General features: G+C 39.7%; 1 protein-coding gene across 1 annotated transcript in view; it reads right to left on the reverse strand.

Annotated features, from left to right (window-relative positions):
- Positions 1 to 12239, reverse strand: part of cplx2a (complexin 2a) — an 18140-nt gene extending 5901 nt beyond the window's left edge. Inside the window, exons 1-3 of the mRNA XM_079646476.1 lie at positions 12016 to 12239; positions 10548 to 10632; positions 675 to 853 (exon numbers count right to left, since the gene is read on the reverse strand). Of these exons, the coding sequence (XP_079502602.1) occupies positions 675 to 853; positions 10548 to 10578 (210 nt within the window). The 5' untranslated portion in view covers positions 10579 to 10632; positions 12016 to 12239. The remainder of the gene's footprint in view (positions 1 to 674; positions 854 to 10547; positions 10633 to 12015) is intronic.
- Positions 12240 to 13160: the final 921 nt, after the last annotated feature.

Raw genomic sequence — 13160 nt, forward strand, 5'->3', positions numbered from 1 at the left:
TAGGCAATTAAGTATGCATCATACTAACAATGGCTAGATATTGCTTTTTATAAAGAAAACTATTTCAAAATATATGCTACAACATTTATAAATGATAAACCTGAAACTATTTCATTATTGCAGTTCACTGGAACCCTTCATTGAAAAATGCAGGACAGCAGTTTGTAAAACAGACCCACCCATTTCTGTCTAAGAATTATAATTTATTCTTATGAATCATAGCGCCTCATTCTGCTAATTTATTGCTTTCTACTCTCTTTATCCTGTACAGCTCCCTCCTGATCCTCCTGTGATCTATTTTTAAATTACATAAAAGCAAACAGAAATAGTCTGATGGTAGTCCGTGTCAAACGCAAGTCTGTTATAAAAAGGGTTTGGCTGTCATGCAGCCAAGATGAGAAGCCTTTAGAAGCTACTTAAACATGAAAAGACAGGATGTGATCCGAAATTATCAAAACTTCTTACATGGATGTGAGAAAATCTTTGTCATTTGTGCTTGTCAGTTTTCTTCCTCTCCAATTTTGCATTGACATTTCTGTTAAAAAGCACATCTTTCTTTGAATGTGTTGCTGCATTCCTGATTAAAACACAGTGACTGACTCCGTTCCTTGGGTTGGTTTAATGTTAACTTATTTTACATTACGTTTTTAGAAACCATGTAATCGTTAATATACCTTATCTCTGATGCCTTGCCTCATGCCTTCCCTCTCAGCCTCCATCTTGGCATATTTGCCCTTCCTCTCATCCTCCTGCTGCCTCAGCGCCTCCTGTCTCTCCTCCTCCTTGCTGGCTGCGTCGGGGTCCTCCTCCTTCTCCTCCCCACCCAGCATCTTGCCCACATCAGGGGGACCTCCTGTTAGAGAGAGAAAGAAACAAAAGAAATAAATAGGACACAACGGCAGCTCCTCTAGGACAGAGATGTCAAAATATCAAATGAGTCTGGGAGACGCTGCAGAGAATTTGGAAACAAGATAAGCAGGCACTTATGGGACTTACAGAAAGAGAGATGCATTTACAAAGTTTTGCTTAAGCCATTTACAGCATTGAAACTGTTCGGTGTTTGTTGCTTTTTTACTAAAGCCTCATCACATTTCACATTTTTCTATATTTCAATAAGTTAAAATGTGTTTTTGTTCAATTCATTTCCATACATCTAAATCCTTTCTCAAAGACCACTCCACAATACACTTTATATCATTCTAATGGAAAAATAATCCCTTTATTTAAAGAAACACGCAGGGTGAAAAAATGATATTGAAATCAATTGTTGTTACTTTTTATATGAACTAACTATTTCATTATTAACCTCCCCCCACACATTTATAGAAAGACACGACCTTGAGTTCCTCATTGGCTCCTATAGCCCTGGTGGTTTGGAGGTCAAGAGATGTGAGAGAGTAACAACACGAATGGGACTATGTGCTGATTACACAACAGGGCACGAGCCTGGAATATGTCTTACGCAAGTCGTTTTACTGTCCCTGTAGAAGTCGTACATCCCATGAAATAACGCCTTGTGATACAAAAGCAGGAAAATGCTGAGCCTTGCGAACAAGAATAAGCTGTCACCGAGCATCAACAGAAAAGAAAAAGATGAGGAGAAAAGCCAAAGGTCTTAGGGATTTGGGCAAATACAGGAGCAGATGAGTAGCAAAGAAGAGGTGGGGGGTGGTGAAAGGAGCAGAACAAATAAGGACTGGAGAGATAGTGAGTCAGTATGCGGCTGAATTTTGCGACAAAAAAAGCATATTTAGGAAAAACAGAGAGAGCATAAGGAGAGGGAGAGAATCTGTCAGAAACTATTGAGTCCTATTAGCTGAGCGGTTCCAGTTAGTGGGATTACCCCGCCGTTTCTGTGGGACCGGGGAGAGAGAGGGAGAGAGTGTGACAGCTGAATAAATAGAGTGAGGGAAGGAAGGAAACATGTGATAAAGGAAGGAAAATGAAAGGGAAAGTCAGGAGGATGAGGAGGGGAAAGGTTGAGAGGCAGACTAGGGGCATCTGAGGAGAGAAAGCAAGCAACCTAGAAAGAAAGACAGAGTACTTCTTCTGTCTGCAGCTGCCCCCGGTGTCATTCACATTTTTGACTCCTCAGCATAACGAAAAACAAACTGCAGCAACTGCTTAGAGATAAAAGACAGGAGAGGATAAAGTGGGGAGGGATAAATGCAATGAAGGATAAAAGGAAATGGTAGAAAAAGAAATGAAAACACCAGGAAAACTGCAGGCTATAAACACTAAAAACAAAGTTGGAGCAATTATTTCTAGGACCCATTTCTAGGATCTCTTTTTTATATATATTATTTTATACTGTGGTGGCTATGCAGAACTGTATGAGACATCTTTCAAATCAAAAAAGGAAACTGTACTAATAATGAGCAAAGTGGGCATTTTATTACCATAGAATGTTTTGCCGACAAACATCTGATTGCAAATCACATATGGTTATATCTAAATTAACTGTACACACATGAAGGGCACTGAACTCTGAGGCTTACCGGTATACTGGATAACGTTAATAACGTTATCTCCTTGCGTCCTTCCTCTGAAATAGTTTATTGGCAACTTGAACAACTATTAATGTTGCCGTAACGTAGATCCAACTAGTAAACATTAACTTGCATTTTCTCTGCTGACCTTCTGGAAATCACATTAGGGTTTTACATGTCTGCTGCATTAATGCAAATATGGTTAAATGAGATTGAATTGGCTTTCCAAGTCTGTATAGAAAGAGAACTAACTGTATTATTAGTGAAACGCAAAAATAGGAAGAAGACATTTCAGATTGACTTTAATATAACATGCACAATTTCATATGAACACCAACGTAGGATGTGATCTTTTACCATATGACCTGGATAAGTTTTAATTGTAGGTGGTCACAACCTTTAGACACTTACATTTTAACATTTGTACTTGTTTGTATTACACAGCCAACTGGGGTAGTGTGTTTGCGAAATGGTGGACAAGGAAAATAAAATGGCCACCAACAGAGACTTCAAATGCACCACATCAGCTATTTGGTTTAATCTTCTTTTTCTTTATGTTTGTTGTATTCTTTTCCAGTTCTTGTTGTTGGTTTACAGTATTTCACTGTAAAATATATATGAAAAGATGATTTGCATGTCAAAAAAAGCAATCATTGCTGCTTACACCACACTGCAAATAAGCATGAGTTTTAGGAGTTGTAGAACACAATCGGAGCTCCACCTCAAAGATATAAACTGAATAAAAGGAATAAATCAAACTGTAATTCAGTCACATTAATGAACCACTTGGATTCAAGTGAAAGACACAGATGAGACACATTCACAGAGAGAAATCCAAAGAAAACTGAGGTAATTGCTGTAGCCACATTTGATAAACAGTACAGATAAGCTGACATAGCATTGTCTGCCTCACCATTTATATCTGTAAGTGTGTGTGTGCGTGAGAGAGGAAGACAGTTGGGACTAGAAGGATGAATGGACCTAGAGAGTGTATACAGCGAGTGTCCCTATATGTGGGTATAAATAATTGCTTAGTTCCATTTTAGGCTCTCACGCATGAGTTGTTGTGTGGCTGAGCAATTACTTCTCATGTCTGTTTGAATGTGTGCGTGTCCATGTACAGTATAAGTAAATGTGGATACACATTATGCATGCGAAATATCTGGTGTGACTTAGCATTAATGATACAATTTAAAATGCAAATAATTTTTGAGATAGTGCCTCATACCTCATACCAAAGTGTGACTGAACTTTAATCACCATTTTCCGTACACATAGTGTATAGAGAGTCTGTTTTATCCTTATTGTGTTGCTAGGAAACAGCTTGCATCCAAGTTTATTTTGTCAGCACAAGCAAATAATCTGACAGTGTTCAAATTGAACCAATTAAGAGTTTGTAGCTGAGTACCGCTTTTTCTTTGATTTGTGATTTAGTCAGCAAAACAATGGAGTTTCAAATTCAAATTCATGTTTACATGCATTAATATCCTCAGTGATGTCAGAATATATAGCTCAGAAATTCAAAGACTGGCTCCAGCGTAAGAGCTTATCTGAGACGCAGCAAACAGGATTCAGGATCAGTTTATGATCTGGGTACCTGAATATCTTCATTACACTCCTTGTAAACAGCGCTATTGAATCCTGTAAGTGGAGCAATGACTCACACCCAGCTAAGTCTCGATTTCAAAAGATTCCCATCCCATGCAATGCACAGAAAAAAGCCCTCCAGAACCTCTTCTAACTGCACACAGCCAAACCAAAACAAACTGGGCTGGTTTCACAAAATCTTATTAGCATATTCAGATCGTCTTTATTCAAATGTAGGAGAAAAAAAAGAGGCAGATCCTGAGAGACAAAGCCCTGAGTTATATTGAGCTATGATCCCTGCTCACGCTTTGTGAGCCATTTTAGAGATACAGCAATGTCCTTTCAAACCGGAATAATTCCATTAAGCTCTGAGGCATCGCATAAGCTGTGTTGAGCTATGTTTTTGAATAAAGTATCTTTACACTCTATCCCTGCACACTCTATATGGTTATAGTAGTAATGGGAATCACTTCATATAGAAGCTAAAAGCCTGTAATGAAAAGCTGACTAGTTGGACTTTAGCCTCCACATTGTATTAGGTGAGTCAGATCGGAAAATACTCCACCCTACCAATCAAAAGTATATCATTTGTATACAATTGGACTGTTTAGGAGATCTCTGGCAGGTCTGCACCACTGGCTGTTACGCATTAATGTAACATAATAATGTTGGTCAAATACACAAGCCTTTTCTAAATTACGATCAGTTATCCCTGGGTTGAGGTGATTTGTACTGAAACCAAATTCTACTTTTCAAGATACTTTACTGCAGCAACAATCTCCTTCCAACTTTCCCAGCCGAGTTAAAGCTATCCAATGATTATTTTCTCGATACTTGGACATTGTTTCAATGCTTGGATGAAAACTCTCATCTCGTTAATCCTTTCCTTCAGAAAGTTCTTTGCTAAATCTTTGTTAAATCCAAAGTCTCCAGGGAAGAGGAAAGAAGACTAACCTTAGCTCCCCCAGTGCTTGAACCTTTGACAGCATCAGATAAACAGTACTTATATTTTTTTCTTCACTTCAGGTTCTCAAGGCAAATCCCTTCTGTAAATCCAAAGTGTGGTGAGAAAGCGGATGAATGTAAAGATCTAGGGTTGGCCTCCTCGGCAGACATTGTTGTCTCAACACACCATCAAATAGCAGAATATATGTGGAAGGGGGACAAAGTCAGGCGGCTTACATTTGCATTGGGAGTTCATACATATTTAAAAGTGCAGTTCTTGTTGTGAGTGGACATAGCATTATCATCTTCATACAATAGCTCAATTTTAAGTGGGGGGAAACCATGGTGTTGGATTTGCATCTGTTGAGACTAAAACAGCCTGCCACACATTCAGCACACAATTTGTATAGCAGGAGGTGGGTCCTGGTAAATAATATGGATTTACACCTTTAATCAAGATGATGAACAGAATGGGGCTGATGTTGCATCCCTGTTTTACTTTAGTTACCTCCTTTAAAATGATTAATTGCAATGTGTTTGGCAAACACCAAGGAATGAAACACATTTGGTTGCTTTAAGAGCAGGAGCAACACATTTATATATGTGTAAAATACTTTTCTTTTATATAAAAAGGTCATATAAACTGGCATGCTTCCAATAAAAACAGCCTTCCTCTCTCTCTGTGTCTCAGTGTGCGTGACTTGGATGGTTGAATGCATTATTTATAGGATCTGGACATGCTGTCAGACACACATGCTTAGACACACGCAAATGTTTTACTGTAGGAGGAGCTCAAGGTCAATTTGATGAGCTGAATTTGATTTGCTTGAGTAACGCACAAGAAGGAGACGGGGAGTGGGTCTATGAGATCTGCTTCTTTCAGCCAATTATGTTAGAGTGCTGCCAAATTTGATTATCTGTACTTTGGAGGTGAGAGGAGAACATCTCAAGGTGTCTTTCGTTTAAATGTTGCCTCAAATCGCACAGCTTTCTCACACTTAACAACTACAAATGTCATCATTAAGTGGGAATTAATGTACTTCCTGACACGCTAGGTTACTATGAAATAATTAATAAACCTTTTGAAAAATGGAAAAGAAAAACATGGGGGCTTTTAATTTCTAATTGTGTATGTAATCAATGGTAGGCAATTGTTGAAAAATAATTCAAAACATTGAGCATAGTGTGATTTACTATACAGTAGTTCAGTTGTTTTTTCTGCAAGTTGCAGCAAGTACAAGCTTTTTACCATCACATCCTTTATGCATTATTTAAAAAAACTGAAGGACATTGGTAATTGACAAATTCAAATCCTAGTTCCTTTTAACTATATCGCACCATAAATGCAATAGTGCTGCAAATTAATCCAAAGCATATTTCAACCTGACACAGTGCTACATAAGTATGAACTGCTTAAAGGGTTCCAGACTCATATTCCTCCAGTTATTAAACTGTCGTATTTTAAAGGTCCCATGTCATGGCCCTTTCTACTGATCATAATTCCATTGTTGAGGTCTACTAGAATATATTTACATTGTTCAATGTTCCAAAGTCACATTGGTTTTCTCATACAGCATCTCTGTATAGTATGTGTATTCACTCTGTCCTACATGCCTTGTTGGAGCTCCTGCCCCCCCCTCCCCCTCCCTATGAGCCCACTGTGCTCTGATGTGTGTTTATGGTACAATGGCGTTTGTTAGACACCAGAAAATGACACCAGTAATGACAAACAGATGAGAATGCTGCGTGGGGTATGGGTGCTGTGTTGGTGGGACGTTGCGGGGCTCGCTGCTACGCCCTTTGTGGCTCGAGGAGCGGACAGTGTGAGCTGTATTACTGGTGTCGTTTCCTGGTTGCTGCGCGGGGTCTACGAGACAGCGAGACACCGTGGAACTCAGCCTGAGCACACACATGTGAGTGTGTGGCGAACTGTGAGTGGAGAGATCCACGAAGCTGCGGCTGAGAAAAGATAAGACTGAGTGAGTGTGTGTGTGTTTGTGTGTGTGTGAGGAGCTCCACGGATTGGTCTATTTGGACCTGGGTATTGTTATGTCACTATGACTAGGAAGAACAAAATGGAAAAAGGGAAATCTCCAACGAGGCGTTCTGGGGCAGCATAGACAGCTCTTTTCTGTGTTAGAGTTTTACTCGCTACAGGGTGTACTTTGAGGGTTTGTGACTCTGCAGACCGTTTACATGCAGAAAAACCTTCATAACACACAAGGGGACGGGTAATAACCGGAAAAGCATGACATGGGACCTTTAAACTAATCTGCTAATCATGTTAAAAGATTGTCGATGTTTAAAAGAACATTTGGCACTGTACATGTTCAGCTTGATCCTCTTTTTTAAAAGATTTTAATTTGTCACAGCACACATTTATCAATGACATAAAACAAAAGCAATATTTTCTCTATTTTGTAATTAAACCTTATTGACTGTGTTGTGCTGACTTTTTGCTGAAATCTGCTGGTTTGACTGCTGCCTGAGGCTTTCAGGGTTTGATCAAGCTCAACACCTCAGGACTAAAGTCTACCTCACCTAACAGCACCTTATTCTGTCAAAAATGTCTTCAGCTTTTAGGAGTCAGCACTAAAGCTCAAAAGTTCTTAGGAGCATAAGCAGTCAATGCACAAGTGAGCCACTGTAACAATTAAGATGTAATTTAAGCTACAGGCTGAAAAGGAGAAGTGTTTTTAAGAGACAATGGGCGTCAGTGGCGACTTATCCATGTAATATACTGTAGAGAGCAAAATGTGTATAATATTGTAATTTCATATAGGTTTATACATTAAGGTCATATTTAGTTATTTAGAGTCTTAACACCCAGAAATTAGCTTTATTAGTTTTAGCAAGTCAATGTTTTGGTTGGATGCCTAAAATAAGGTATGTTGTTAACACAGTCTTAACAGTTTTTTCTGTTAAGAAAGTGAAATTAATAAATGAGATAGAAGGTCACACCATTATTTCAAATAAATGACAGTGAGAAAATTGGGGGGAGGGGGTTCGAGAGGCAGCTTGGTAATCTAAAGTAAAGAACAAATAGAGCTATCTAATTTGTACCAGTTTTACATTCTACTTAAGCTGTTTAACGACCCGTAAGAGACTTTACTCTTTTGTTATTGCTGCAGTACCTGGTCCCATACACCGGCAAGAGACAATGCAGCAGTATTATGAGCTAACATGGCTACCGCAGTAAGGAACGAATAACAAATATCTAAATTCTGCAGATATACGGCTCTGAATTCCTGCGTTGATTCAGTCCTGCTGAATCATTGCAGTCAAACATCGCTCTGTTTTCTTCCAAGTATCTGTAACCAAATAAGCCTTGGAGAATTAGCTAATGCACTGGCAGCATCCTCACTGTCATGGAGACTTATCCAAACACCCGTCATCGAACACACTCAGCAAAACACTCAGTGACGGTGTAAAAATCAGGAGCAAAACAATGACAGGACGGAAAAGAGCGAGGTAACAACAAACTATGAGATCTGATCCCATAGCCATTATGCTAACATGCAATGATGAAGCTAACACGCTAATCTTAAGTAGGTAGCCTACAATGTTTATTGTGCTATCCTAATTTGGAGTGTTAACATGCAAATGATTGCAGTTGCCTTGATTACAGTGCTAAATAAAATGCTAGGGGTTATTATAATTCATCCTTACGGGGAACATGAATGTGTGGATACAATTTGACAGAAATCCATTGAAAAAGTTGTTGATGTTTTATGTGGAAAAAGTCTACTGATGAGAAGCCATATTAATCTTTATTGTTGTCTTTGTTTAAAAGATGACAGTAAAGCCTGACAAGACATGAGGGAAATTAAAATCAGTCCAATTCAGAAGTAATAAATGTCCCAATTCAGAATCATCCATTTTATTGCTCATATTGATGTATTGACTGACAGGCAACGACTATCAGATTGATTAGCTGGCTAATTGGTTCTTTTCATTATCTGATTTTTTTCCCCTTCAGGGAGCTTCAATGGTCCAGTGCAATGTCAGCTATTTCACAGACATATGAGTGGAAAGAGGTCACTGTGTCCCCGTCAGTAAACGAGGACCAGAACCAAATACAGCTTGCACTGGTAGAAGAATAATCACCGTATTAGGCATACATATTGATTATTAGACACACACACCCACTCTCAGATTGTATCTTTCTTGCACCCTTTCTCACTTTCTCCTCCTTCTCTCACACACGCAAATCCATACCCTAAAGTAGGCCTTTGCAGCGTCTATAATTCATTTCGCCTGGAGATGCAGTACACACTCGTCCCATACAATGTCTACGAAACACGTCTGCAGTACAGGCAGGGTACGGACGCAAACACAGTCCACACTGTCAAATATATTTCAAAGGTCTGCTGGGGGAGTGCAGCTCGACCTCTGTGGAATAAAAATCACTATCCAATGCAATGCAGTTGGTTTAAGAATTCCTAGCGCAGACACGAGGCACAGCAGCTATGCAGAGCGAGGCAGTGGCGGCGTCCTCTGCATCCCAATGAGGAGCAGGGGCTGCAACTCCACACCTCAACTGTACCCGCCCAACACCTCTGTGAGCGGGACAACAACAGCTCAGCAACCTGCATGAATGACCTGCAGCATTAAACCTACTGGTACCACTTTCATACCTTTTCCTGTGAAGCTATCGCTGACAAGGGGGATAAATTACAGGGCCATAATGAGGACTAATTAGGGGGCAAATAATAGCTAAGATAATATCCTAAAGGATAATACCTGAAGGCTTAAAAGGACAAAAGTCTTGTTAAAAAAAAGTGTTCATCATAGTTCTTGGCAAAATAGCCCTTCTCTATTTCTCTAGTTTTAAAGACGCCAACAGTTGGCTAGAAAGCATAGACTGTGATAGCTGTAATTTTCTTTGGGGTGGGGGTTCATGTCATTAAAACATTACAAGGCGCCGATGATTAAGCTTTTACTGGGCTTAAAATCTCCTTAACACATTCCACTGAGGATACTCAAAAATGCATGAAGATCAGGCTAAAAATAAGGCTGCTGCTGACGTCCTAAGAAGGTGACATGTTGGACACTTTTCAGGTACACTATTAGTGCTGCATATGTGGAAATCTTCTGCTGCTGCCCGATTTCTAATGCAGCAGTCCAAACCTTACGACAGATACTTAAACACGCTTTTTAGGGAATAATTGGTCATAAAGACACTTAAAAATAAGCAGAAAAGCAAGCAACAAACCATGAACAGGTTTCTATAATCTTCATTGAAGCATTACTTGACCAACAGGAAGTCATGCCCTGCCCCAAGAGGTTTTCAAATATTGATGCAGAGAGAAGGAGAGAGTGAGAGAGTGAGAGAGGGGGAGAGGTGGAATGCGTCGCTGATGTTTGAAGTCAGGAGTTTGGTGCAGGACGGATTATCTCAGCCCAATATCCCCCATAACTACTGGGCCACTAGTACAGTCCTGCTGCCATCGCTGCTGAACAACCCTTTAAATATTTTACACTGCAGTGGTGTTAAATCAACCTCTAGCCCGGCATACTACTCACCTCCCATCGCAGCTTTCATTACAAAATTCATGATGAAGCAGTTCTGTGTTCTCTTCTTTCAGTGGTCAGGTTATCAGGGACAGACCTGCAGCCGGGGAGAGAATACACAAGATCGCATGAATGCCACTGTTAGGACATGCAGTTTCACTCCAGGGGTTTTTATTCAAGTGTTTGATGGGATGGGGGAGGATGACGCTGAAGAGGCTCGATGCGGACAAGAAACGACCTCCAGACACAGATCTCTGTTTAGCAAAGGACGCTTTACTACTTTAATAATAATCACAAGATTTTCACACACATTTGATTACTTAAACTCATGAATGTGCACCTTTAGAGCCACAAAATGTGACCAAGTCTAAGGAACAAAAGAGTGAGACTTAACTGGGTTAAGATGGTTTACCCTCCAGTACAACACTGGGTTTTGTAGAGGCACCTGCGCCCTTGATTTACAACAAACACTCCATCTTTTGAGGATTTTTGCTGACTTTGCCTGTCGTGTATCCTCCTAGATATATCTCCCAGAATAATAAAAAGCTGAGACAGAGGTCAAAGATGAGCTAGTGGGGGCATGCTGTATGGGCCTTGGAGAGCATCTCTGCAAGGGTATTCCATGACAGAGAATAACATTACTTTTTTTTAAAGACACTATCATTTCCTACATGAGCTCACGCTTTCTAAGTTTATGAAGAGCATTATGACATTTTATTCACCATAATGACTATAAGAAGGACATTGTATTAATTTTTTTCTTGGGATTTAAAGATAATTAGTATTCATGTTGTAAAAACCTAACGTATCATTTGTTCTATAACACTGCTGCTGGGACGTCTAAGGCACTTCACTGTGGGGCTTTTCTGTAATAAAGAAAAAAACTATTTGAAATCATTATAATATTCTTATAATATTCTTCGGGAGTTGCGGAGCTCAAGACTGACTTTGAACCGACCTTATTGTACTTTATGGTGATAATTTTTTTCTACCATCTTTTTTACGACATGACATCCGCACTGCATTTTACAGCATTGCTTTGCCATTGCGGCACAGCGGACTAGCAGAAAGAACACGTCCTCCTGAAAACTTGCTGCACTCATTATTATATCGCAGTTTCTTCCTGGTGACATTATCGCTCGCCCCAAAGTCGAATCTGCAGCAGCTGAGCGTCATTGAACCATTTCCTGGTTCCTCTCCATCATCTGCAGCAGCATCATTTTCCCCTCACGTGAACCCCTTACAGTATTCACTCACAGACACTGGTGCTTTGCAGCATTTCGGCACTAACAGTAGCCTACCGTACATTATGTACTCCCTGGTAAATAACTGCACCACGCAGGCTTGGATACACACACCACGATGCATGTACAGTGTGGAAGTGTATCAGCATCTTTTACCCCTGCGTACGAGCCCAATCACCATCCAGTCCCGTACAGTGAAAGCCACACACGCAAATAACCCTTAAGGTTTCATTTACCTTGTTTTGATCCTCCTCGAAGTCTTGATCCCTCCAAAAAAAAAAAGCCTCTTCGCAGTGTTATTACCACTCGTCTTTTTGTGCTTCAGCTGGGAGAAGGAAAACACAAGTTGTGCGTCTTAAAGAGGGGATTGTGCCTCTGTGTGTCTTCCTGTGCGGCTCTCAGTTTGCAGACATGCCGGTTGTGTCAGAGTGAGGCTGCAGCGGCAGAGGAAGAGTCTATTCCTGCAGGACGAGATGAGAGCATGCAGAGGGAGAGAGGGGGAGGGAGGGAGCACATCAATGTAATATTACCCAAGAGAAGCTTCCATTTTATTGTCCACAATATACACGCAAAATATAACATTTAAAAGTACTTTGAAGGTTTTATTTAACTCATACAAATGTTTTGAATCATTACAGAGGTAAAAATCATATCAGCCTTTTCATACAATTTATCTTTTTAGTCTCACAGTTATTTATTCATTAGTTTTCGGTTCAATCATCCAATGCCTTTAGGGTTGCTTTTATTGTCTCACGAAAGGAAAAAACGATTAGAGTAAAGAAATAGTGTTGCACAGAGAACAAACATATCACTAAAAGGCACTTAATAAATAAAAAACACAATTGCAAACCCTGCCATCAACATTAAACGAACACTTATAATACGAATTAACACTATTCAGAAAAATATGACTTTTTAGAATAGATGTCACCAATGTTTAAGGCAGCTTATTTAAAATTGTAGCAAATGTTAGCACATTCTCCATTCAAAAGACAGAAAGACACATAACATTAACTTAAGTTGTGCTTCTGCCCACTGGACAGACCCCCCAAAACTCTCCTTTTAGCTCCGTCTTTGGTCTCCACCTAGTTCTGAGGGAAATATCTGGTTCTTTGGCTGCTAAATGATCCACTATGTTCAGTTAAGTTTGGTCCTGATCATGTAGCGTACAGGCGGTTTATTAAAGCTGTTAGCTGATCTGCCTGCACATGGAAACAAGGTTAATGAGAGCGACAAGACTAAACAAAAACAGTTGCAGAATGTAAGACCAAAGCAGTGTCTGAAATCACATACTAACATACTCAATATGTGTGTACTGCATACTGCCTACTAAATTAACGATTAAGTGTTCAGTAATTTATGAATTCCATTACTAGCAGAC

The sequence above is a fragment of the Notothenia rossii genome (genome assembly GCF_949606895.1).
Source record: "Notothenia rossii genome assembly, chromosome: 1".
Classification (NCBI taxonomy): domain Eukaryota; kingdom Metazoa; phylum Chordata; class Actinopteri; order Perciformes; family Nototheniidae; genus Notothenia; species Notothenia rossii.